The sequence below is a fragment of the Camellia sinensis genome, chromosome 13 (assembly GCF_055761805.1).
Source record: "Camellia sinensis isolate YWXY chromosome 13, ASM5576180v1, whole genome shotgun sequence".
Lineage (NCBI taxonomy): Eukaryota > Viridiplantae > Streptophyta > Magnoliopsida > Ericales > Theaceae > Camellia > Camellia sinensis.
The window spans coordinates 10,424,334-10,447,098 of record NC_138973.1 but is presented as its reverse complement, the minus strand read 5'-3'; the positions used below and the strand labels follow the sequence as shown (position 1 = coordinate 10,447,098).

Genomic DNA, 22,765 nt, shown 5'->3' with positions numbered 1-22,765 from the left:
GTGGGAGCATGATGCAGGTTCTGGCCACGAGCTGATTCCAAAGGCTTTGGAAGAGGTTGAGAAACCGTGGCCCAAAATGCCATGAATGCACTATCCCCATCTTCACCGGATTCAGGTTCTTCGGGTTCTTGCTCCGACCCGCTTTCATCATCCCAAGTTACGGTGTAGACTTTCTTCCGATTCTTTTTCGAAGGGCATTCAAGAGACATATGGCCAAACCCTTGACATTCATAACACTTGACCCCTGATCCCCTTACAATCTTTTTTTCAGTAGTTTGAGCAAATTTTGGTGGAACAGTTTTGGGTTTGTCATTACTCTTATCTTTTGAAATAGGGGCTCTGAAATTCGGCTTCTTTTTCAAAAATTTTTTAAACTGTTTTGTAAGCATAGCCGTCATCTCAGACTCTAAATCAAATTCAGTCTCCGGAGGTTTTGCAGTCTCATGGGCACTCGTAAAAGCCATATTTTCTTTTTGCTTTTTCTTAGAAATTTGGTGGGCTTCATAAGTCTGCAAATTTCCAACCAGTTGATCGAGCTTGAGGGTATCAACATTCTGAGCCTCCTCAATGGCTGTCACCTTTGGTTAGAACCTCTTGGGAAGGGACCTCAAAATTTTTCCAACAACTTTTGCTTCAGGGATTTTTTCACCGAGAGTGAAACAAGAATTCACGATATCACTGAGTTTTGCATAAAATTCATCGAACGTCTCATCGTCGCGCATAAAAAGGGTTTCAAAGGCAGACGTGAGACGTTGAAGTTTTGACCTTTTAACAGAGGTAGTACCTTCGTGAATCGTTTCAAGAATATCCCACGTCTCTTTTGCTATTTCACACGTGCAAATTCGACGGAATTCTTCAGGTGTGACAGAGCAGAAGAGGGAGTTGAGAGCTTTGCTGTTCCAACTCGAATTCTGGTAATCGGTTGTGTCCCATTTATCAAGGGGTTTAGGAATATCAATCCCATCAACAGTGATTGTAGGTTCACTCCACCCAAAGATTACGGAGTGCCAAACTTTCTCATCTATGGATTTTAAAAATGCTCTCATACGAGCTTTCCAATAAGAATAGTTTGTTCCGTCAAGTAATGGGGGTCTATGAGTCGAGTTACCTTCACGAATAGAATCCATGATACTAATCACACAAAATCACACTCCTATAGTTTTGAAAAAACAAAGAGTGACCTGCTCTGATACCAATTGAAAATCCTACGTGATTTGTGATTAGATCAAGATTAACTTATTCCAAAACCCAATAAATTCAAAAACTCTCAACCTAAAATCATCAAACACTTACGAGAGTGATTTTAGTTTGTTTGTTTTTGAGAATAAACAATAAATCGACACAAATGATTTTTTACGTGGAAAAAACCACAATTGAAGAACCTTCAATTGTAATCAAAAACCACGGGCGAAACGCCACTATCAATCCACTACTGAAGAACAAAAAGATTACAAAGATACAATACAAATTACCCAACCCAGTCAATTTGTCTCTGAATCTTCTGTAACTCTTTTCACCACACCTTCGTCACGGAATTGATCCTGAAGTTGATTCCACACCACAACTCCACTTGTCGAATTAACGACTACGTAGAATCAAACGCCTTTTGAATTCTACGCTTTAATCTTCGGAATCCACCGAAGAGAACTTTCTTGTACCTTAAGAAGCAACCTCCTTGATGTATGAATCTCAATGCATAAGTTCAGAACTCTCTCAAGAACATCAAGGAAAACTATCAAAAATCTCCAAAGAAAACTTTAAACACAACCCTAGTTTGTTTAGATCAGATCTAGGAAAACGTCCTTCACAAAAACACCCTTAACAGCTTTAAATAGAAATCTGAATCCGCGATCTCCGCTCGAGCTCACCACAGCCCGCTCGAGCGGACTGACCAAAAACGGCGTGTGAATAAGCTGAGATGCGCTCGAGCGTATGATAATCCGCTCGAGCGTAAAATCACACCCACCAGTATTTGTGCTTGCCCTGTCAAAATACTGAGACCTGCTAATCTACGCTCGAGCTCAAAAGTCTCCGCTCGAGCGGACAGTACAAAAACACAAAAAAAACTTTTGAATCAACACAAGGTTTTGTCTCCGGATTTGACAACATAGGGACCTAACAAGAAGAATAGGGAGAGGACGGGATGGGGGTGCGATCATACTAGGATGGGTGACTTCATAGGAAGCCCTCGTGTTGCATCTTTTTTACTTTTGCCTGTCCAAAAAATAATAATAATAAAATTGAAGAAGAAGAAGAAGAAGAAGAAGAAGAAGAAGAAGGGATGGTGACAGGTAGAAAAATGGGATGGCCAAATCAATATTTCACATATGTTTTGGAGCAGTAGTCAGAAAATTCGGAATGTATAAGAAAGAGTACTGCTAATAGCCCCTAGCTTTTCTTTTGGACCCGACTTAAATATTTTGATTTTTTTCCCCCTTTGAACAACCACCTTAATTTTAACCCTACCCTCATCCCAGCGTGAGCACCTTAATTTTAACCCTACCCTCGTCCCAGCGTGAGCTTCCTATGATATCATGTTACGTGGTAAACAAGAGAAATACTATTCTCTTCGTGAGATTCAAGATACTATTATGTCATGACAGCTCTTTGCTACATTTGCTTATACAACCTCTAGTTTTCATTCTTATGTTTTTCATCTCATTTGTCAGCATTGGACATGGTCATTTTTTTGGTGGATTGTCTGTGGCTGGCCACATATTAATTTGCTAGTTTCAATAAATAATTTCTTCAAACTACATATAATTTCATATGAAGATCTTACTTATCGACTACATTACTTTGGTTGAAAAGTCATTTGAGTGATCTTGTTTAAATTTGAAGGTTCTTTACAGCAGGATTTTCAGTGAAGGTGAGGAAATGGTTATCACCCGTCTTCTTTTTTTGCGGGCCTCATTTTCCTGCATCTCATTATTATACAAGGGAATATGTGCAAAAATACCCATTTATCAAGGTATTTAACTTTCTTCATTTACTTATTTTGCATGTTGGGGTTGTATGTTCTATCCTCAAGTTGTGGAAGTTTTTTTTTTTTTTTTTGGTAATAGTAGTGGTAGTAGTTATTATTTTTTCCAAATCGATTTATCATGAGCCTCATTATACATTCCCCGTTTAAGTGTAAAATTGTCATCTCACCTTTGGAAGAAAAAGTATATGTTCCAGAAAGTGGGACTCAGTCCCTCAAAAGGGTTGTTCAAAGTAGTATCTTTTTTTTATCAGCAAAAATGAAATATAATATTATTTTAAAGAAGTTGCCCTACCATGGTGCAAAATAAAGGTTAATCTCCCTTTGTTATTTGTTATGTTGGTGCACTGCATATGATGTCCTCTTATTTTAAATTTTATTGCTTTTAGCGTGTCTTACTTTCTGTTGATGGTTGTTGCTTCTCAAATTCTATTGTTTTTTTAATTGATATCTCAAAATGTAAAAATGAAATATAACTGATTTCTCAAAATTTGTGATTTTCAGTTGGAATAGACATCAGTTTAAGAGGTTACCCATGTTATAGTGCATCCCTTAAGCTGTTGCATATTCCATTTTGTAGGTTGATGACGTCCCATTTGATGATGTGCCTAATGTTATTGGCAACTACGACATCTGTATTGTAAAAAGCATGTGGCTAGATGCCAATGTTATTTCTCATGCAAATAGGATGAAGCTTATAATGCAGTATGGTGTTGGGCTGGAAGGTTCTTTCTTTAGTTTTGTTAAATACCTTAAGCATAATGTCTTTTGGATATTGTTTCTTACTTGCATATGGTCTCCATGTTCTTCATATCATAATTTGCATTTACATGAAGGTGTTGACATCAATACTGCTACAAAGCATGGAATCAGAGTTGCTAGAATTCCAAGTGGTGCATCTGGAAATGCAGCTTCATGTGCTGAAATGGTCATATACCTGATGTTGGGACTTCTTCGTAAGTAAGTCAGTGAAACTCAATCCAATAATCTAGAATCAATGTGCATTTCTCATTTTTTGTTACCTTATTATTTGGAAAGTTTCAACAACTATTTGGTGAATTAATTATTTTAAATTATGGATATGTAGAAATTAATTGTTTATTTATGTACATTGAACCAAATTGCAGATGGGGAAAATGATAAATTTATATATATTTTATATCTCCATGCTATGTTACTAATTTTCTCTTTTTTCTAGATGACATTTATGTATTGGAAGTTCAACTGATGAAAAGTTTTAGCTCTGTTTCACTTTTTTCTTCCATATTTTTCTCAAACCTTAATAAATTTCACTGCATTGCTAAGAGCTTAACTAGAATTATAATTTAGCTCCTTCCTGACAGTTTAGTTGTTTATTTTTCATTACCTCGCAATATCATTTGAGTCAAAATTTAGAAAGTAGCAAATGATATATGTTAGGAGTCTTATCACGTTACAGGCGAGAGATATATATCACTGGTATTTTTAACTTATAAAACGGTTGCTTGGATTTACTCTCTTATCTATTACTATATATTATTCTCTCCATCAATCAAAAACATCTCCTCATTCTCTGTAAAACCCAAGTTGTGTGTAGGATTATTTTATTGGATAGATTAGTAATTAAATTAACTTATATGAGTCATTTATTAATATCAAAGAATTAGTTATGAGATGGCATTATATTTCCTATTACTTAGATGGGTAATTTTGTAACTTTGAGAAATTAGGTTAATAAGCCCACCTATTGTGGCTTTATGTCTTGGAAAACAAACAAAACAGAGGCTATGAATTGCTCCATAGGCGGCTAGGGTTTGAGAAGGTAAAAGAAAAAAAAAAGAAAAAAGAAAAAGAGAAGAGCTGCAGAAAGGGTTTGGAAGAGTCAAAGGTGAAGGTATCAAGCAAGGGTTTGGAAAAGTTTAAAATTAAAGAAAAGAAACCCAAACCAAGGAAGAGGGAGGATTCATAAGAGTGGTGGTTTTGCTTTATTCATCACTTAGGTAAGATTTATTTTATTGTATTCCTATCTATGATTTTAGTGTTAATATATCAATAGATGATTTTATGGGCATATATGATTAAATAGATATATTGATGTAGTCTATGTTGGGGGCCTCAATTTTGCTCAATTTTAGAGTGTATTTTGCATCCCATTTGGGTGGTTCATATTTTGAGATTGATATGTGATAGGTTAAGTTTAATGGTGGTGTATTTGTGGGATACACGATTGACTACAAGCAATTACAAATTTTTACATGTATATAAACAACAAGAGAATAATATGGGTTGAGAATTTCTGAAGCCGTGATGGCTTTGTTTTGATGCTAAATCGTGGGAGTTCCTAATAGACTATTGGGTTAATTTATTCTATTGTTGTTACAAGAAGAGATGGATGGGTGCACATAATAATTGTTTATGCGGTGTAATATTTTATTAGGTTTGTGAGATTGAGGTGGATCTTGGTAAATTGAGATTAGCTTGGAAAATATTATTTTAGTTGTTCGAAGGTAAGTAACCCTCTATCACTGTTGGTTCATTTTTATTCCTACTGAATCGTTTAAGATTATAAATATTTATTTATAGCTTTCATGTTCTCTTAAAATAAAATATGGGTCAAGTATAAAACAACATCGAATATTATTATGAAAGTTATTTGAATATTTTGTGAAACTATTCTGAAAATTGTACCAAATATTTATTCCGAAAATATCGAATATTTTATTTAAAAGTTGTGTATTGTTTGAATTTTGAACATCACTCTAGTCTGACTATGATTTGGACCCTAGCCAATGGAGGTTATTTATTGGCACAGAAACTAGTTTCTTTTAGGGCTTTACCACCGGCCTATGTGTGGTTCTGGGCCTTGTCACGGGCTAAGTGACCGTAGTCATTAAGACTTTGGTTTTGTGAATCAAATCATTGAACCATCTAAATATCGAACCATCGATTTGAACAACGAATTTCCTTTGAATTATCTTGTTGGATTTTCAATTAAAATGTATTGTACATTGTTTATTTTTAGCTATGAAACCGTCTTACAAATAATTGTTCATTTATTGAACTGTAGAAAAAAAATTATATTTATTGGTTATCGATTTATTTATTTATTTTTGTATACTTGATCCAGCTAGCAGTGATGGTTGGTTATTTACTGGGCTATCTAGCTTACTCTTATTTTTTTTCAGATTCTGAAGAGTAGAGCTGCGCGGGATCTTTTTTTTTACATGTGGGAGTGCCGAGAGTAGGACCATGATTTAAGTACTTGGATTATTGTTTTGTTAGTGGATTAAATTAGTGGATTTGGTGGACATTTTCATTTGAGAACTATTTATTTTTATGGATTTTGGCATTATGACAATTAAGGATTTAATTTGAGTATTTTATTTTGTGAGTTATGTGATTGGATTCTTAACCTTGCATGCTCACTTATATAAGTGTGCGGTGTTGTCACAGAACTTGGGGCGTGACATTCTCTCACCTGCTGCCCTTTTTGCTCTCCTACTTTTTTGTCAGACATTTACACCCACATCGTGAGTGCCATATTACTAGTCCAATATTGCAAATTTGGATGGCGCCCCTTTTTGTGATTGCAAAGACCACCATTTTTTCATCACCTTCTAATACTATTTTGCCCCACCTTAAACAGACCTTGTGACCCTGATTTTTATTCCTAAACCCTTTTTCTGTCAATTTATGGGCATTCCATATTTCTTTGTAGTAAATTTTATCCCTAAGTTCTTGTTAAGGTGTAGGATTTGTAAGGTTGTTAATTAGGTATGGTATTTGAGCTAGAGGACGCTGACATAAGATCAATTAGAATCTTTTCTAGCCAAGTTGACAAAGTTACCTTTAATCATAATGATGTTCAGGTTTGTTGTGGTTGGTGTAGTTTGTAAATGCTTGCTCTTAGTGATAACATGGCCTATTGCATATTGATTTCTTCTAAATGTTTCACCATCATTTGTGAGCTAGCCTTTTTCATTGACTGCAGTGTGCCTTGTTATTACTTTTTATTTGCTACTCTGCAAAAAAAAAAAAACTCATGTTCAGTGGTAGATGCATTAAAAAGGGACAAAGACAGTGCTGCTACAGTTGGTGGTGGTCACATGAAGAAATCCACTATTGATTGAGCATTTGACATCAGTTGGAGCACATTTTTGTTGTTAAGTTGTTTGATCTGAGCACTTTTATCTTTTATTTGTCACTATTGTTGAGATATCTAAGAATCCATAAACATGGCTCCGATTTCGCCATGTCTCCTTACTGTTCATTATTTATTGACGTTGTTTCTACTTTCTTTTTAGGTTTTGGTCTTATTGTGGTAGTGCTCGTTCCGTGTGCTTTTTATTTTCATTTTATTTTTGTGGGACTCTTGTGAAACAATGTGTTAACAGTAGATAAATACAATACACACCCACTAGCATCACATGTTATACAATACAATACACACTGTAAAGCACACACCAGCACACACCCACTAGCATCACATGTTCGGATCACACTGTAAAGCACACACCAGCACACACCCACTAGCACACACCAGCACACAAGAAAGCTTTAGCAATAGTTTAATGTATTGTAATATACACTTTCGGTCACCTTCTCCTCTCTATAAATAGAGAGAGCTCAGTCTCTTGTATGATATATAAAAACACAGAGCTAATTTGCTCTCTCAATCTCTCTCAATTTCTTATATGGTATCAGAGCACAGGTTTTCTGCCTAGCCTCTTCTTCCAACATATTTTTTTTTTTCTGCAGATTGCATTTCATCTGTATCCCTTTTTCGTCCATCTCTGAAATACAGTTTTCACCACACCAGAGCCTTCGTCTCCTCCGGACGATTCCAACGCCACCAATTTCAGCCCAATCAAACGTTAAACGCGCTCTCACGCGCCGCTTCTGTGAACGGCGCGTCGCCTGCCTCCGCCTTCCGCCTCACACGCGCTCTACGCGTCCTCCACACTGTCCCGTGCTAACGTGCACCGCGCACTATCTTGCTAACGTGCGCCGCGTGTTTCTGACGTCAGCACACGTCAGCCCTTCTGCTACCGTGCACTGCCTGGCCTGTTTTGCTAACGTGCGCCGCGCCCTTTCTTGCTAACGTGCGCCGCGCCCCTTTGCCTCTCATTTTTGTGCCTCTGTGGTCATATTTTGGGTCATTTCACTCCTTTTCCCACTAATTTCGGCCTTCTGAATTCACTGGTAACCTCGGTTTTTTCAGATTCTACCACCATTGTGCTATTTTTCCCTCATGGATCGCCCGGATTCCTCTAATCACCCTATTTCCGTTATTCTTGACGGGACTAATTATGTCCTTTGGGCACAAGCCATGTCTGGCTTCCTCAAAGGCAAGAAACTTTGGCGTATCATTATTGGGGATGTGTGCAAACCAGTCCCAGCAACCACGGAATCCGCTGCCACGGACTCCGCTGCCAAATATATCGACCGACTAGAAGATTGGGATAGTAAAAACTATCAGATCATCACCTGGCTTCGCAATACTTCTATTACATCCATCAGCCTTCAGTTTGGTAGGTTCCAACTTGAGTCTGCTTCCTCTCCAGCCAAGGCCATCTGGGATTTTTTGCAAGAACGCTATCAGACTACTGGTCTTGCTCACCAATATCAGTTTCTGAGTCATCTTCACCGTATGCGCCAAGAAAACACTCAGACCATTAATGATTTCCTCTCCCAAATGTATTATGTTTGGGATCAACTCGCTCTTTCTGAGCCTCCATGGCCTCATACTGAGGATGCTGCCTTGTTTACTACCTACCGTGACCAACAGCGCTTGGTTCAGTTTCTCATGGCTCTCACTCCTCGTTTTGAGCCCGTCCGCGCATCTCTCCTACATCGCACTCCTTTACCCACTCTTGAGCAAGCCGTTTCTGAACTCCTATCCGAGGAAACCAGGTTTGGTACTCTCCATCCACACCCTGTGGACTCTGTTCTTGCTACTCCCCAGATTCGGAGTTCTCCTTCACCACAGCGGTCCACTACCTGCAACTATTGTCACAACCGCAATCTTCCATCGACTCATCTTCTGGTTCATTGTCCCGTTCGTCTTTGTCGATTTTGCAACAAGACTGGCCCCGGTCATCTCCAACAAGATTGCTTCCGCAATCCTACCCGTGCCTCTCGCCATGGTCTTTCCACCGGGAATCTTTCCCGCAGCAACTCTCACCGTTCTGGGACTCCATTTAAAAACATGCCTGCTCCACGCACTGCTGCTGCCGCCTCCGAAGATTCACCTTCTTCTGTCCCTGTAGATCCTTCCACTCCGGTCTTCTCTCATACCGATGTTGAAGCCATGTTTCAACATTTTTGGCAGCATTCCGGTACTCCTCCATCTACTGCTTTGTCTACCACCGCAGGTAACACTTCCTGGTACTTTGACTCCGCTTGTTGTAATCACATGACCTTTGATCCTACTATTTTTACTCCTCTCTCTTCGACTCCTCATGTTCCTTCTATCCATACTGCTGATGGGTCTCTCCTGTCTGTAAGTCATGTTGGGTCTGTTTCCACCTCTCACTTATCTTTATCCCATGTATATCTTATGCCTGCTCTCACTTTAAATCTTATCTCCATTAGTCAATTATGTGAGCATGGTCTAACTGTTACCTTTTCCCATACTGGTTGTTTGGTGCAGGACCCTCGGACTAGGCAAACTCTTGGGATAGGCCGTAAGCAAGGACGTCTCTACGAACTTATCCATCTTCATGTTCCGGATTCCTCTCAAATCACTACTCCTACCACTGCTACCACTGCTCCTCCTTTATCTCCTTTTCAGCTTTGGCACTATCGTTTGGGCCATCTTTCTGTTGGTCGTTTGAAGTCTTTAATTTCTAGTGGTCATTTGGGTACTGTAAGTTCTGATGCTTTCAATTGTGTGTCCTGTCAACTTGCAAAACAACCTGCTTTGTCGTTTAATAAAAGTGATTCTGTTTCTCTTGCGCCCTTTGATCTCATTCATTCTGATATTTGGGGACCCTCTCCTACTCCTACTATGGGAGGCGCACCTTATTTTGTTGTTTTTATAGATGATTTTTCTCGTTTTACATGGTTGTTTCTTATGAAAAATTGCTCTGAACTCAAACAACTTTATTACAATTTTGCTGCAATGGTTAAAACCCAATTTTCTAAAACTATCAAGATTTTTCGCTCCGACAATGCCATGGAATATAAAGATTTTGACTTTCTTTCTTTCCTTAGGAGTCATGGTACTCAACCTCATCGTTCCTGTCCAGGTACGTCCCAACAAAATGGCCGTGCTGAATGAAAACATCGGCATCTACTTGACACTACTCGAGCCCTCCTTCTCTCTTCCTCTTGTCCAGAAAATTTTTGGGGTGAAGCTGCTCTCACTGCTGCTTACACTATCAATTGTATCCCTACACCAGTCATTCATAATCACACTCCATATGAGCGTTTACATGGCACCCGTCCCCCTTACGACACCCTTAGGGTTTTTGGCTCTGCCTGTTTTGTTCTTCTCCAACCTCATGAACGTACCAAACTTGAACCTCGTTCTCGCCTTTATTGCTTCTTGGGGTATGGTATTGAACATAAAGGGTATCGCTGTTGGGATCCTCTCTCCCAGCGTCTCCGTATCTCTCGTCATGTGGTCTTTTGGGAACACACAATGTTTTCCTCCCTCTCTCAATTCCGTTTATCCGTTCCCTCACCCTCTCTGTGTTTTACTAACCCTTCTGCAGATCTGTTTTCTGATGAGCTTCCTTCACTGCCCATGCCTGACTCTCTTGAGACTGCCTTGCCTACTGGTCTTTCTCAAGCACCTACCAGCTCTGATGGTCCTGATCTTGCTCCCTCGGACTCCTCACCCCCTGTTGAGTCTCTTCCTCTGGCTCCTCCTCCTCCTCCTGCTCGACCACACCGGGTAATCCAACCTTCTACTCGTCTTCGTGACTTTATTGTTGGTTCTACTGCTTTTTCTACTTATCAACCCATCTCCTATCGGGAGGCTCGCTCTAATCCTCTTTGGCAGCAAGCTATGACTGATGAATTACAGGCTTTAGACCAAACTCACACTTGGGACATTGTTGATCTTCCTCCTGGCAAGACTGCCATTGGCTGTAAATAGGTATACAAAATCAAAACCTGTTCTGATGGCTCTATTGAGCGCTATAAAGCTCGCCTTGTTGCTAAAGGCTTCAATCAAGAATATGGTATTGACTATGAGGAGACCTTTGCTCCTGTTGCTTGTCTCACCTCTGTTCGCAGCCTCATTGCAGTTGCTACTACCCGACACTGGGATCTTTATCAAATGGATGTGAAAAATGCTTCTTGAGGAGGTCTACATGCAACCTCCCCCTGGGTCTACTTATCCACCTCATAAAGTCTGCAAACTTCAACGTGCTTTATATGGTCTCAAACAAGCTCCCCGCGCTTGGTTTGCCAAGTTCAGCTCTACTATTCATGACTGTGGTTTCACCTCCAGCTCTTATGATACTGCACTGTTTATCCGCAAAACTGCTCAAGGGACCACCTTGCTTCTTCTTTATGTGGATGATATGATTATCACCGGTGATGATGTTAATGGTATTCTTCATCTTAAACAATTTCTTAGCCATCATTTCGAGATGAAAGACCTTGGTCCTCTCAGCTATTTCTTGGGTCTTGAAATCTTCCATGATTCCACGGGTTCTTTTCTCTCTCAGGCTAAGTACACATCTGATCTTCTCACCCGTGCTGGTCTTACCGATTGCAAGACTGCCTCAACTCCCCTGGAGCCTCAAAGTCGTCTTACCCCTCTTGATGGCACTCTTCTCTCTGATGCTACTCTATATCGTCAGCTGGTTGGCAGTCTTGTCTATCTCACTGTTACTCGTCCTGATATTGCCTATGCCGTCCATATTGTCAGCCAGTTTATGTCGGCTCCTCGTACCACACATTATGCTGCATTAATTCGTATCCTTCGCTATCTCAAAGGCACCATGTTTCATGGTCTTCATTATTCCGCCCGCTCCTCTCTCCAGCTTCGTGCTTTCTCTGATGCTGATTGGGCTGGCGATCCTACTGACCGCCGCTCTACTACTGGGTTTTGCTTTTTTCTGGGTGATTCTCTTATTTCTTGGCGCAGTAAGAAACAATCTCTTACTGCTCGTTCTAGTACCGAAGCCGAATATCGTGCCCTTGCTGATACTACTCAGGAGCTTCTCTGGCTTCGTTGGCTTCTTGCTGACATGGGTGTTACTCCCTCTGGCGCTACTGCCCTCTTTTGTGACAATCACAGTGCTCTTCAAATTGCTCACAATGATGTTTTTCATGATCGCACCAAGCACATTGAGATTGACTGCCATTTTATTCGGCAACACGTTACTCATGGTACTGTCCATCTCCATCCGATCTCTTCTGTTGATCAACCTGCTGATATCTTCACCAAAGCTCATTCTCCTGGCCGCTTCGTTGACCTTGTCTCCAAACTCAAGTTGGTTGATGTTTGTCCTCCTTGAGTTTGAGGGGGGATGTTAACAGTAGATAAATACAATACACACCCACTAGCATCACATGTTATACAATACAATACACACTGTAAAGCACACACCAGCACACACCCACTAGCATCACATGTTCGGATCACACTGTAAAGCACACACCAGCACACACCCACTAGCACACACCAGCACACAAGAAAGCTTTAGCAATAGTTTAATGTATTGTAATATACACTTTCGGTCACCTTCTCCTCTCTATAAATAGAGAGAGCTCAGTCTCTTGTATGATATATAAAAACACAGGGATTTTAAATTTTCTACATAGCGTTACACCTTTTCTTTTGCATCATTTTCTTTGTATATGTGGTTGTATCATATATATATATATACATATAGCACATATATTTGTATATGAATTTTAAGTCAAACTGCTTTTCTGTTACTTCGTTGTTACGGCAGAATGAGATGCAAATTGCTGTTAAGCAGAAAAAGCATGGAGATCCTGTTGGTGAAACACTGCTGGGAAAAGCTGTGAGTTTTAAGCAGTTTTCTAGTAGTGCAGTGCAAAGCAAGAGGACTGAACACACTTGCATTGGTGACAAGCAAAAAACCCTACTGAATTTAGCACAACTTCCTGATAATTCTTCTCATGCATGTAGGTATTCATTATGGGATTTGGAAACATAGGAATTTAGTTGGCAAAGCGCTTGCGACCATTTGGTGTCAAAATTCTAGCTACAAAACGGAGTTGGGACTCGTATTTGCAAAATTCATGCAAGTCTGATGGTATGTAAGGGCTTATAAACTAAAATAATATAGCTTGATGGAATGTGAGGTTTAATTTATCAATTTTGATGGTACGTCTTCAGCATCACTCACTCAAAACGGTATGAATGATGATTTGGTTGACGATAAGGGTTTTCATGAAGATATCCATACTTTTGCAAGCAACGCCGACATAGTTATTTGTTGCTTGTTGATGAACAGTGAAACGGTAAGGATCCTCTTATTTGTATATGCTCACATTTTTTGGATACATTTTCTTTCAGGCTGGCATTGTAAACAAAACATTTATGTCATCGATGAAAAAGGTTTGTTCCAACAAGCTAATGACTTATCTTGGAAGCTTAATGTTTTATTTTCATTGATAAATCTACTTAATTCTTGTAATTTACATTGATTCACCTTATGACAGCTGGGTCTATGCTTGAGTATGATTTGATTGCCATAGCACCAATACTTTGGAACAAGTTTCCCGCTGAAGTGTTCCCTAAGCATGCGCTCTTGTAGTTTGGGCATATCTAGGTGCTTGCCCTACTGGTAACCGCTTATCACACACGTTGCCTGGGGTACTCTGTGGAGTAAGGTGGGTCATGAGGGAGTACTATCAAGGGGTTGGATGTACTGAGGCCCGGTTACAACCATCTACTTTAGCTTAGTAGAAGATTGTCTGAGGAGAGAATTGGAAATAGACTTATGACACATGTTCCCCTCTCATAGGAACAGCTCATTGACTTTCTCTTGTTTGGAGATAAGGGATGTGAGTGTAAAAGATAATGTCTGGGAAATGGGTTTCCATCGAAGAAAGAACATACTGTGCAGCCTAGTGGGTCTGAGTTATGTGAGCTTATTAAGTTGAGATTTGCTCTATGGGTGAAAGCTTCTGCAAAGGGGTTCATGTACTCTGTCTTGGATGTAATCAATAATCTGGATCAGATTAAGGACTGTTGTTGAGGGATATGTGCTGGTTTGGTACATTGGTCTGTTATTTGCTGGTTTGGTCTGCTGCTATTTGGTCTGTTTTCTGCTATGCTGCTATCTGATCTGTTATTTGGTTTGTTTTCTGGTCTGTCTTCTGTTCTGCTACTATCTGCTGTTTTGGTGTTTGCTGAGGAGGTAGTTATGATGTACCTGTTGGAGTCTGCTGTCTGCTACTTGGGCAACACCTGTTTCAGGTGGTTGAGTTTGTTTTGCAAGAAGATTTCTGCTGACTCTGTATCTGGGTTACTAGTCCTGGTATATTTGTATCAGTGCTGTCATACTTGTTTTTTGCTTGTTTGTCAGTGTATCTGTTGGTCCCTCACCAACAAGTTCTTGGTTGGTGCTGTCATATGATGGCCCTTGCATCTCCCCCCCCCCCCAAAAAAAAAAAAAAAAAAAAACTTTATTGATGTCTCCCTTCCTTTCTTGTAAGGTTTTCCCCCATCAACAAAGTTTTTGTGTTGATCAAAAAAAAATTTCTTCCACTTTGATAACAGAAGTCAATGCTTTTAACTGTCTGTTATTTGTATTGATAGCATCCTCAACTATATGAGCAAACAAGAGAAAAACATACAGAAAAAGGAAAAGAAAAAACTCTTGATGATAATGGTTTGCATCTTTGATTGTTTGTTGTTTAGTTTGTGTTTCAGGGTGCCCTTTTGGTGAATATAGCTCGAGGGGGTCTCTTGGACTATGAAGCTATTCTTTGGTGGTGTTTGGGAAGCAACTTCCCAAATTTTTTTCTCATTTTTTCCACTAAAAGACAAAAGTTTTGCAAAACCAAAAAAAACACATACAAACAAAATATCACATCCAACCCCATAATCATTTCACTTTTTCTCTCACAAACATCACATCCAACCACATAAAAACCCAACTATCTTCCCAAACACCAAAAATTTTTTATCTCATAAAAACCTACATCTACTAAAATCTACATAAAAACTCACTTCCCAAACACCATCTTTATCACCTTAAATCTGGCCACTTGGGAGGTTTAGGCATGGATGCTGCTTGGACAGAGCCATTTGATCCTGAGGATCCAATTTTGAAGTTCCCAAATGTCCTAATAATGCCCCATGTTGCAGCGGTCACCAAACATGCTTTTAGATCCACGGCTAAGGTATGAACGTTACAAAGACTACTAGATTAGTGTCAATTTATAGTATGATTTAGATTATATCTGTTAAGTGATAACCATTCTGTGTCAGACATGGTTACAAGTTCTAGTTAAAATTAATACGAAAACAATCAATAGATTTTACATAGTTTGCTTAGAAACACTGTTGCATTGTGGTCCTCAAGTTGTTCTATAAAGCTGTATTGTTGCTGAATATTTCTTGAACTCCTTTCATACACTTTCAAAGTTGCCAAAAAAAAGACCCTAAAAATACCCATGGATGATAGGTTTAAATGCCATGAATATAAAGACTAGAAACTCCCTAAGGTTGTGTCAAGTTAGTGTCTTCCATAAGCAGATTCCTAGCTTATTTTGCTGTTATAATGTTAATGAAATCCTCTATTGATTGTGTCCTTTTCACCTAACAGGTAGTTGGCAATGTAGCCCTTCAGCTTCATGCCGGGAGTCCTCTGACAGGGATAGAGTTTGTCAATTGATTTAGCTCAAGATGTGGGTTGGTCCAGAAAGATATTGATTTTGGCTCCATACACCTATTTTAAAAATTCAATAAATTTGTGCTAGTATAAGTGCCATTTGAATGTATATTTCATTCATGCTTTCAACATTACCAATAATCATGTCAGCAACTCGCTGCATTATTTTTCTAGCAAAATATGAGAAAGAAATAATTTTACTTGGGTTTCATTACTGTAGTAAACAATTGGTTTGGCGTGAATGAGATGATTAATATGATTTCTTATTATGGTCTAATATAAATGAGATGATTAATATCGTTCTTCAAAGGTAAAGCTTTATTACCGTGGTTAACATGGTTTCTCATGCTTCATTTTTTTTTTTTTTTTTTTAATCGGCGAAAAAGAAACTTTATTGATGTAAGAGCAAAGTACAAGATATTAACTAAAATACATCAATAAAGAGAAGCAAGTGCAAAAGTATCACAATGAACTAAATCATCCCAACTAGGTTGGCACCAAAAAACTCATCCTATCATTTGCACCCCAAAGTTGGTGAGAAACCAACCAAAGTAACAGCAAGGACTCCTATACAACATTAGCACAGCATGGCAGTCCAACATATCAGCAGAGCAGTCCACAACTGAGCATAGCAGTCCAACATAGCAATTCATCCACCTTCAGCCACCATATCAGATCATCCACATATCCCTTTTATCAACCACCAAGACTTTGCATCCAGGTTTTCCCATGCAAAATCTCATAGCCATCTACCAGAGATGCACCTGCTCACTTGCCTAAGGTTAATCACAAATTCTTGCATTGTGAAATTATGTTCAGTGTAAAATGGTTTCAGCCATAATGCAACTCTAACTTTGATCACTTCACATAACTCAGCCAAGCTTGGATTTGAAGCATTGAACACAACATCATTTCTAAGCTTCCACACAGACCACAACACAACCAGTGGAATGCCCCGCCAGATCTTTCTCTCTTTACTGCTGAAGCATTCCTCATCCCACCATAAAATTAGTACTTCAACAGATCCAGGTAAAGCCCCTTGAACATCCCACCAATTTAACATTTCAGCCCATACATTCCATACAAAAGGGCAAGACACCATCACATGATCTACTGTTTCATTCACAGCTTTGCAGAACACACACAAAGTTGACACATTGTTATGAAACACACCAATTCTTTGAAGAAAAACTGAGGTCTTAATTCTATTCTTCCAAGCTGGCCACCCAAAAAATTGAAATTTTGGAGGCAAATATTTAACCCATATCAGTTTGCTTATTCTCATACTAGGACCAGCAGAAGCAATAGCCCCCTTATAGACAGAGAACACAGAAAACACTCAAGATGATTCAGCTGCCCATACAAGTTCATCCACCTGATCTGCAACTAAAATAGGTACTGCACCCAGGAGGTTTCTGAGTCTACTAACCTCGCAATCTTCCCAGTCATACAACCTTCTTCTAAAATTAAACACCCAATTCCCTACAACTTCCTTCCTCTCATACATTGTTCTTAGTGATTCCTCTTTATCCAACAACAACAAAAATAAACTTGGGAATTCCTCTTTTAAACAGGTAAAATGACACCATTTGTCCCACCAAAACTTTACTGTCCTCCCCCAACCTTTATTTGCCAGTTATTCAAGTAAAATTCCAATAGACGACTGTTTGATACAGCAATGTTAATTATACCCTTCTATACACTAGACACATTACTACTAGTGCAAGGAGAGGGTACCCACTCATTGAAACCCACTTTATACTTGCTACAAATCACCCTTCTCCACGATGTTTTTTTTCATACCCAAACCTCCACCACCATTTAATTAGTAAGCAATCATTCACCAGCTTCACTCTTCTCAGCCCCAGGCCCCCTTGATCCACACTCTTTGACAATTCATCCCACTTTATCAGGTGTATCCTTCTCCTTATTTCAGTCCTCCCCAAAAGAAAAGAAGCCTGTAGTAGATAAATGGTTTCGTGTAAACGAGATGCGTGATTAACTTTAAGCCTACAATATCAAACACGAGTTGAGGGATTAATCTTCTAATGAGATTTCACAATCTCTTCAAGCGTCTCCTCAGAAGAGACTGTCAAAGAGGGAACTTTTAATCAAAATTTTATATAAGTTGGAGTTTTGATATTATGTATTATATATATAACAAAGAAAGAAAAAGAAAGTAGCCTAGATGGTCCTTCTAAATTGGGACCAGTTTAACTGCCGGTTAAAAGAATGGCTTATAAGGTTATCTAGTTGGTGTGTCCCCCAAAGTGTTCACAAAGTATTCCCGATGTCTCCTAAATGATGATGCTCCTTCCGTTTCAAAATATTAGTTCTTTATTCAATTTTTTATTATCTCAAATATTAGTCCTTTTTTCAAAAATCAAGAACTAAAATAATATGAATTTCCTATTTTGTTTTTCTTTTAAATTTATTAACACAAAAAGTACAATTATGACAATTGACGTTCCCAAAAAAATATATTATCAAAGGGTAATTTTGAAAAGTTAATATTTTTAAAGTATAATAATTGTACAACTAAAAAAGTTAGATTCTCCAAAAATGACTAATATTTTGGGACGGGAGGAGTAATAATAAATAAACGAACACATCACGTAACATGTCTCATACCTGATGTGTCCCCTTAAAAAATAATACTAATAAATAAAGGGACACGTTACGTGAGGTGTCTTATACTTGATGTGTCCCCTGAATAATAGTGTTAGCAGGTATTTTAATATTATAATGTGTTATAGGTTGGTTTTCTTTTCTTTTCTTCCTTGTTAAGCCTTCCAAGTCATCCAAGGTCTTGGTCTTAGTCTCCATAACTTATCCACCAATCTTATCTTATCCAAGTCTTGGTCAAGTTCACCAAGACTTATCCATTCCTTGTCTTCATCCGTTTCTTCCCCACCAAGAACTTGTCTAACTAATTTTGATTTCTATATATATATTAACTTATGTCCTATCTTTAGAGACACATAAGAGAGAAGAAGTTTTGGGTTGCTTTTGTTATGTCTAATGTGAGATTATCAGGCAAATAAAAAGGGTGTGTGTGATAAAGCTTTGGGTTTAACCAATCGTGCAGTATTGGTTAACCATACGACTTAGTTGGGTTGTTGTATCCTGGGGGGGACAAGTCAAAGTTTTTTCTGCTGCACCGATGTGAGGCATTGCCTAACCGCAGAGGGCTTGAATCTCCTTAAAGAGAGCGAATTTCCCGCGCCTCAGCCCTTATATTAATTGTTGTAACTTTTATTTTGTGTATTATCTAGTGTTTTATTTGTAAGTGTCACCAACAATTTTAAGGAGATTTAAATAGCAAAAGTTCATGGAGCCAATACTGGAGAAGCCCAACGAGAATACCGGCGATCTCAACAAGCCCTTCTGGTTCAAGGGAGCTCAATCAAGAGATGGAAAGGTAAGGTGCTTTTCTACCTCAGTCTCCTCAAGGTGGCTTATATCCTGACCGAGAGAAATCCGAACAAAGTCCCCACTGAAGAGATGACCGACGAGGAGTATGCTGCTCATCTTAAAAACATCAAGAAATACAACACAGATGAGTATAAATGTCGATACTATCTTTTGAATTGTCTTTCAGATCAATTTTATGATTATTATGATACTACTTACACCACTGCCAAGAAAATTTGGAAAGCCTTGCAGAACAAATATGACACTGAAAAGGCAGGCGCTAAAAAATATACTGCAAGCCGTTTTTTTCGCTATCAGATGATAGATGGAAAATCAGTGGTGGAGCAAGTTCAAGATTTTCAGATGTTAGTAGCTGAAGTTAGATCTGAAGGCATCAAAATCGGAGAACATCTTGTTGTAGCATGTATTGTTGACAAACTTCCATCATCTTGGAGGGAGTTCCAGAAGTCAATGCGCCACAAGCAAAAGGAAACGTCCTTGGAAACTCTAATCACACGGATTCGGGTGGAGGAGGAAGAACGAGAACAAGATGCGCTTATGACACAAGAGCATTCCACTGCTAAGGTAAATTTAACTTCTGGAGATACTTTACTTAAAGGTCGATTTCATAAAAATAGTCACTTGAAGCCAATTAAAAAAAATTTGGAAAAATACTGGAAGGCCACAAAATAAAAATTACCCGAGGTAAAAGAAATGGAACCAAGAACCCCCTTCACAAGATCTAACAAATGTGACATTTTTTTGTGTGGCAAAAGTGGGCATATTGCTCGAACTTGCAAATTTCGGAAACAACAGTCTCGACCACAAGCTAATGTTACCGAGGAACCATTTGTGGCTATGATCACAGATATTTTTATGGTTCAATCTGTGGAAGGGTAGTGGGCAGACTCTGGTGCCAATAGGCATGTCTGCTATGATAAAGATTGGTTCAAAGATTTCACTCCTTTTAATGAGGAGAGCACTGTTATGCTTGGTGACTCCAGTTTAACCAAGGTGCTCGGGTATGGAGATATTGAGCTGAATTTTACCTCTGGACGTGTGCTTGTTTTAAAAGATGTGTTGTACACACCGTCCATGAGAAAAAATTTGATGTCGAGTTATTTGCTCAACAAAGCTGGTTTCAAACAGACTATTGAATCTGACCAATATGTAATCACTAAAAAAGGCATATTTGTGGGGAAAGGGTATGCCTGTGATGGAATGTTTAAATTAAATGTTGAGAATAAGAAAGCACATGTTTTTGTTTACATGTTGTCTTCTATGAATTTTTGGCATGCTCGTCTATGTCATATTAATAGCCGATATGTGGGAGTCATGAGTAGTTTAGGATTAATTCCCAGACTAACAAATAAGTTTGAGAAATGTGAAGTTTGCAGTCAAGCAAAAATAACTAAAAGGTCTCATAAAAGTGTGGTGAGAAATACTGAATTGTTAGAATTAATTCACACTAATTTATGTGAATTTGAAGGAATTTTAACACGTGGTGGAAATAGATATTTTATCACTTTTATTGATGATTTTTCAAAATACACTTATGTATATTTGTTGAAAAATAAAAGTGATGCTTTTAAAAAATTTAAAGAATTCCTTCTTGAAGTTGAAAATCAATTCGGTAAAAAGATTAAAAGATATAGAAGTGATAGAGGTCGGGAGTATGAATCTTTTGGATTCAACTCGTTTGCTCAGTCTTTGGGAATAATCCATGAAACTACTCCACCATATTCACCTGCATCTAATGGTGTAGCAGAAAGGAAAAATAGAACTTTAACTGATTTAACAAATGCTATGCTAATTGAAGCAGGTGCTCCTTCAAATTTGTGGGGAGAAGCAATCTTAACTGCATGTTATGTTATGAATAGAGTGCCACATAAAAATACAAAAGTTACACCTTTTGAGTTGTGGAAAGGGCATAAGCCAAATTTGAAATATTTGAAGGTTTGGGGTTGTCTAGCTTTTGTTAGACTTGTGGACCCTAAAAGACCTAAATTAGGTGCGAAAGCTGTCACTTGTGCTTTTCTTGGATATGCAACAAATAGTACAGCTTATAGATTTTTTGATATTGAAAACAAAATAAGTTTTGAATCAGGTGATGCAATTTTTCATGAAGAAAAATTTTCTTTTAAATCTAAAAATGGTGGGGATCAAAATTATCAAGAAAATATTTTATCTGAAACCGGTTCCTCTGCTCCTCTTTTACAAAACCAAGATCCTATAGTTTTTGAACCTAGAAGGAGTAAAAGAGCCAGAGTAGAAAAAGATTTTGGCGCTGATTATCATGTTTTTAATGTGGAGGAAACTCCATTAACTTTACAAGAAGCTTTGGCATCTCATGACTCTGTTTTTTGGAACGAGGCTATAAATGATGAGATGGAATCATTATTATCCAATAAAACTTGGATATTAGTAGATTTACCACCAGGTTGTAAAACTATTGGCTGTAAATGGGTTTTGAGAAAAAAACTTAAACCGGATGGAACTATTGATAAATATAAAGCAAGGCTTGTTGCAAAAGGTTTTAAACAACAAGCAGATCTTGACCTTTTTTATACATTTTCTCCGGTTACTAGAGTTACATCCATTAGATTATTAATTGCAGTGGCTACAATTCATGATCTAAATATTCATCAAATGGATGTTAAAACAGCTTTTTTAAATGGAGACCTGGGTGAAGAAATCTATATGGATCAACCTGAGGGTTTTGCGGAACCCGGTCAAGAAAGCAAAGTGTGCAAGCTAGTTAAATCCCTCTATGGCTTAAAACAGGCCCCTAAACAGTGGAATGAGAAATTTGATTTCTGTATGATTGAGAATGGCTATAAAACGAATGAATGTGATAAATGCATTTACTATAAATCTGAAGAAAATTCACATGTCATTATTAGTCTCTGTGTGGATGATCTACTTATATTTGGCTCTAATATGCATATCATCGTAGAAACTAAAAATATGCTTAGTAGCCATTTTGATATGAAAGATCTTGGTGAGGCTAATTATATTTTGGGAATGAAAATTACCAAAACCTGTGATGATATATTTCTTGATCAGTCGCATTATGTTGAGAAAATTTTGAGAAAATATAATTTTTATAACTGCAAGCATGTTCTTACTCCTTTTGATCCTCATGTGCGTTTATTTCGTGTTGAAAATGATGAGAATGTAATTAATCAAAAGGAATATGCTAGTATGTTTGGTAGCTTGCATTATGCAACTGACTGTACTAGACCTGACATTGCCTATGTAGTCGGAGTACTTAGCAGGTTTACTAGCAAGCCTGGCAGTGATCACTGGCTAGGCATTGAGCGTATTATGAAATATTTATCTGGTACCATAAAATATGGCTTGTTTTATAATAAGTATCCTGCAGTACTTGAAGGTTACAGTGATGCCGATTGGAATACCTTGTCAGGTGATTCATTATCAACCACTGGTTACTTATTTACATTGGGAGGTGGTGTTATAAGTTGGAAATCGAAAAAACAAACCATTATTGCTAATTTAACAATGGAGGCTGAGCTTATTGCTTTAGCTACAGCTA

The 22,765-nt window shown here is 38.2% G+C and overlaps 2 protein-coding genes and 1 pseudogene across 2 annotated transcripts in view; 1 reads left to right on the top strand and 2 right to left on the bottom strand.

Moving 5' to 3' along the window:
- LOC145789136 (protein TPR3-like) overlaps positions 1-22,765 on the bottom strand; it is a 113,600-nt gene that overhangs the window by 66,406 nt on the left and 24,429 nt on the right. The gene's annotated exons all lie outside the window — the stretch shown is intronic.
- LOC114273927 (uncharacterized) lies at positions 82-16,006 on the top strand (annotated as a pseudogene).
- LOC114273928 (uncharacterized) lies at positions 16,535-17,302 on the bottom strand. The gene is made up of 2 exons (XM_028215766.2): positions 17,225-17,302; positions 16,535-17,107 (listed from the first exon to the last, which is right to left on the bottom strand). The coding sequence occupies exons 1-2, from the start codon at positions 17,300-17,302 to the stop codon at positions 16,535-16,537; spliced, it is 651 nt and encodes a 216-aa protein (XP_028071567.2).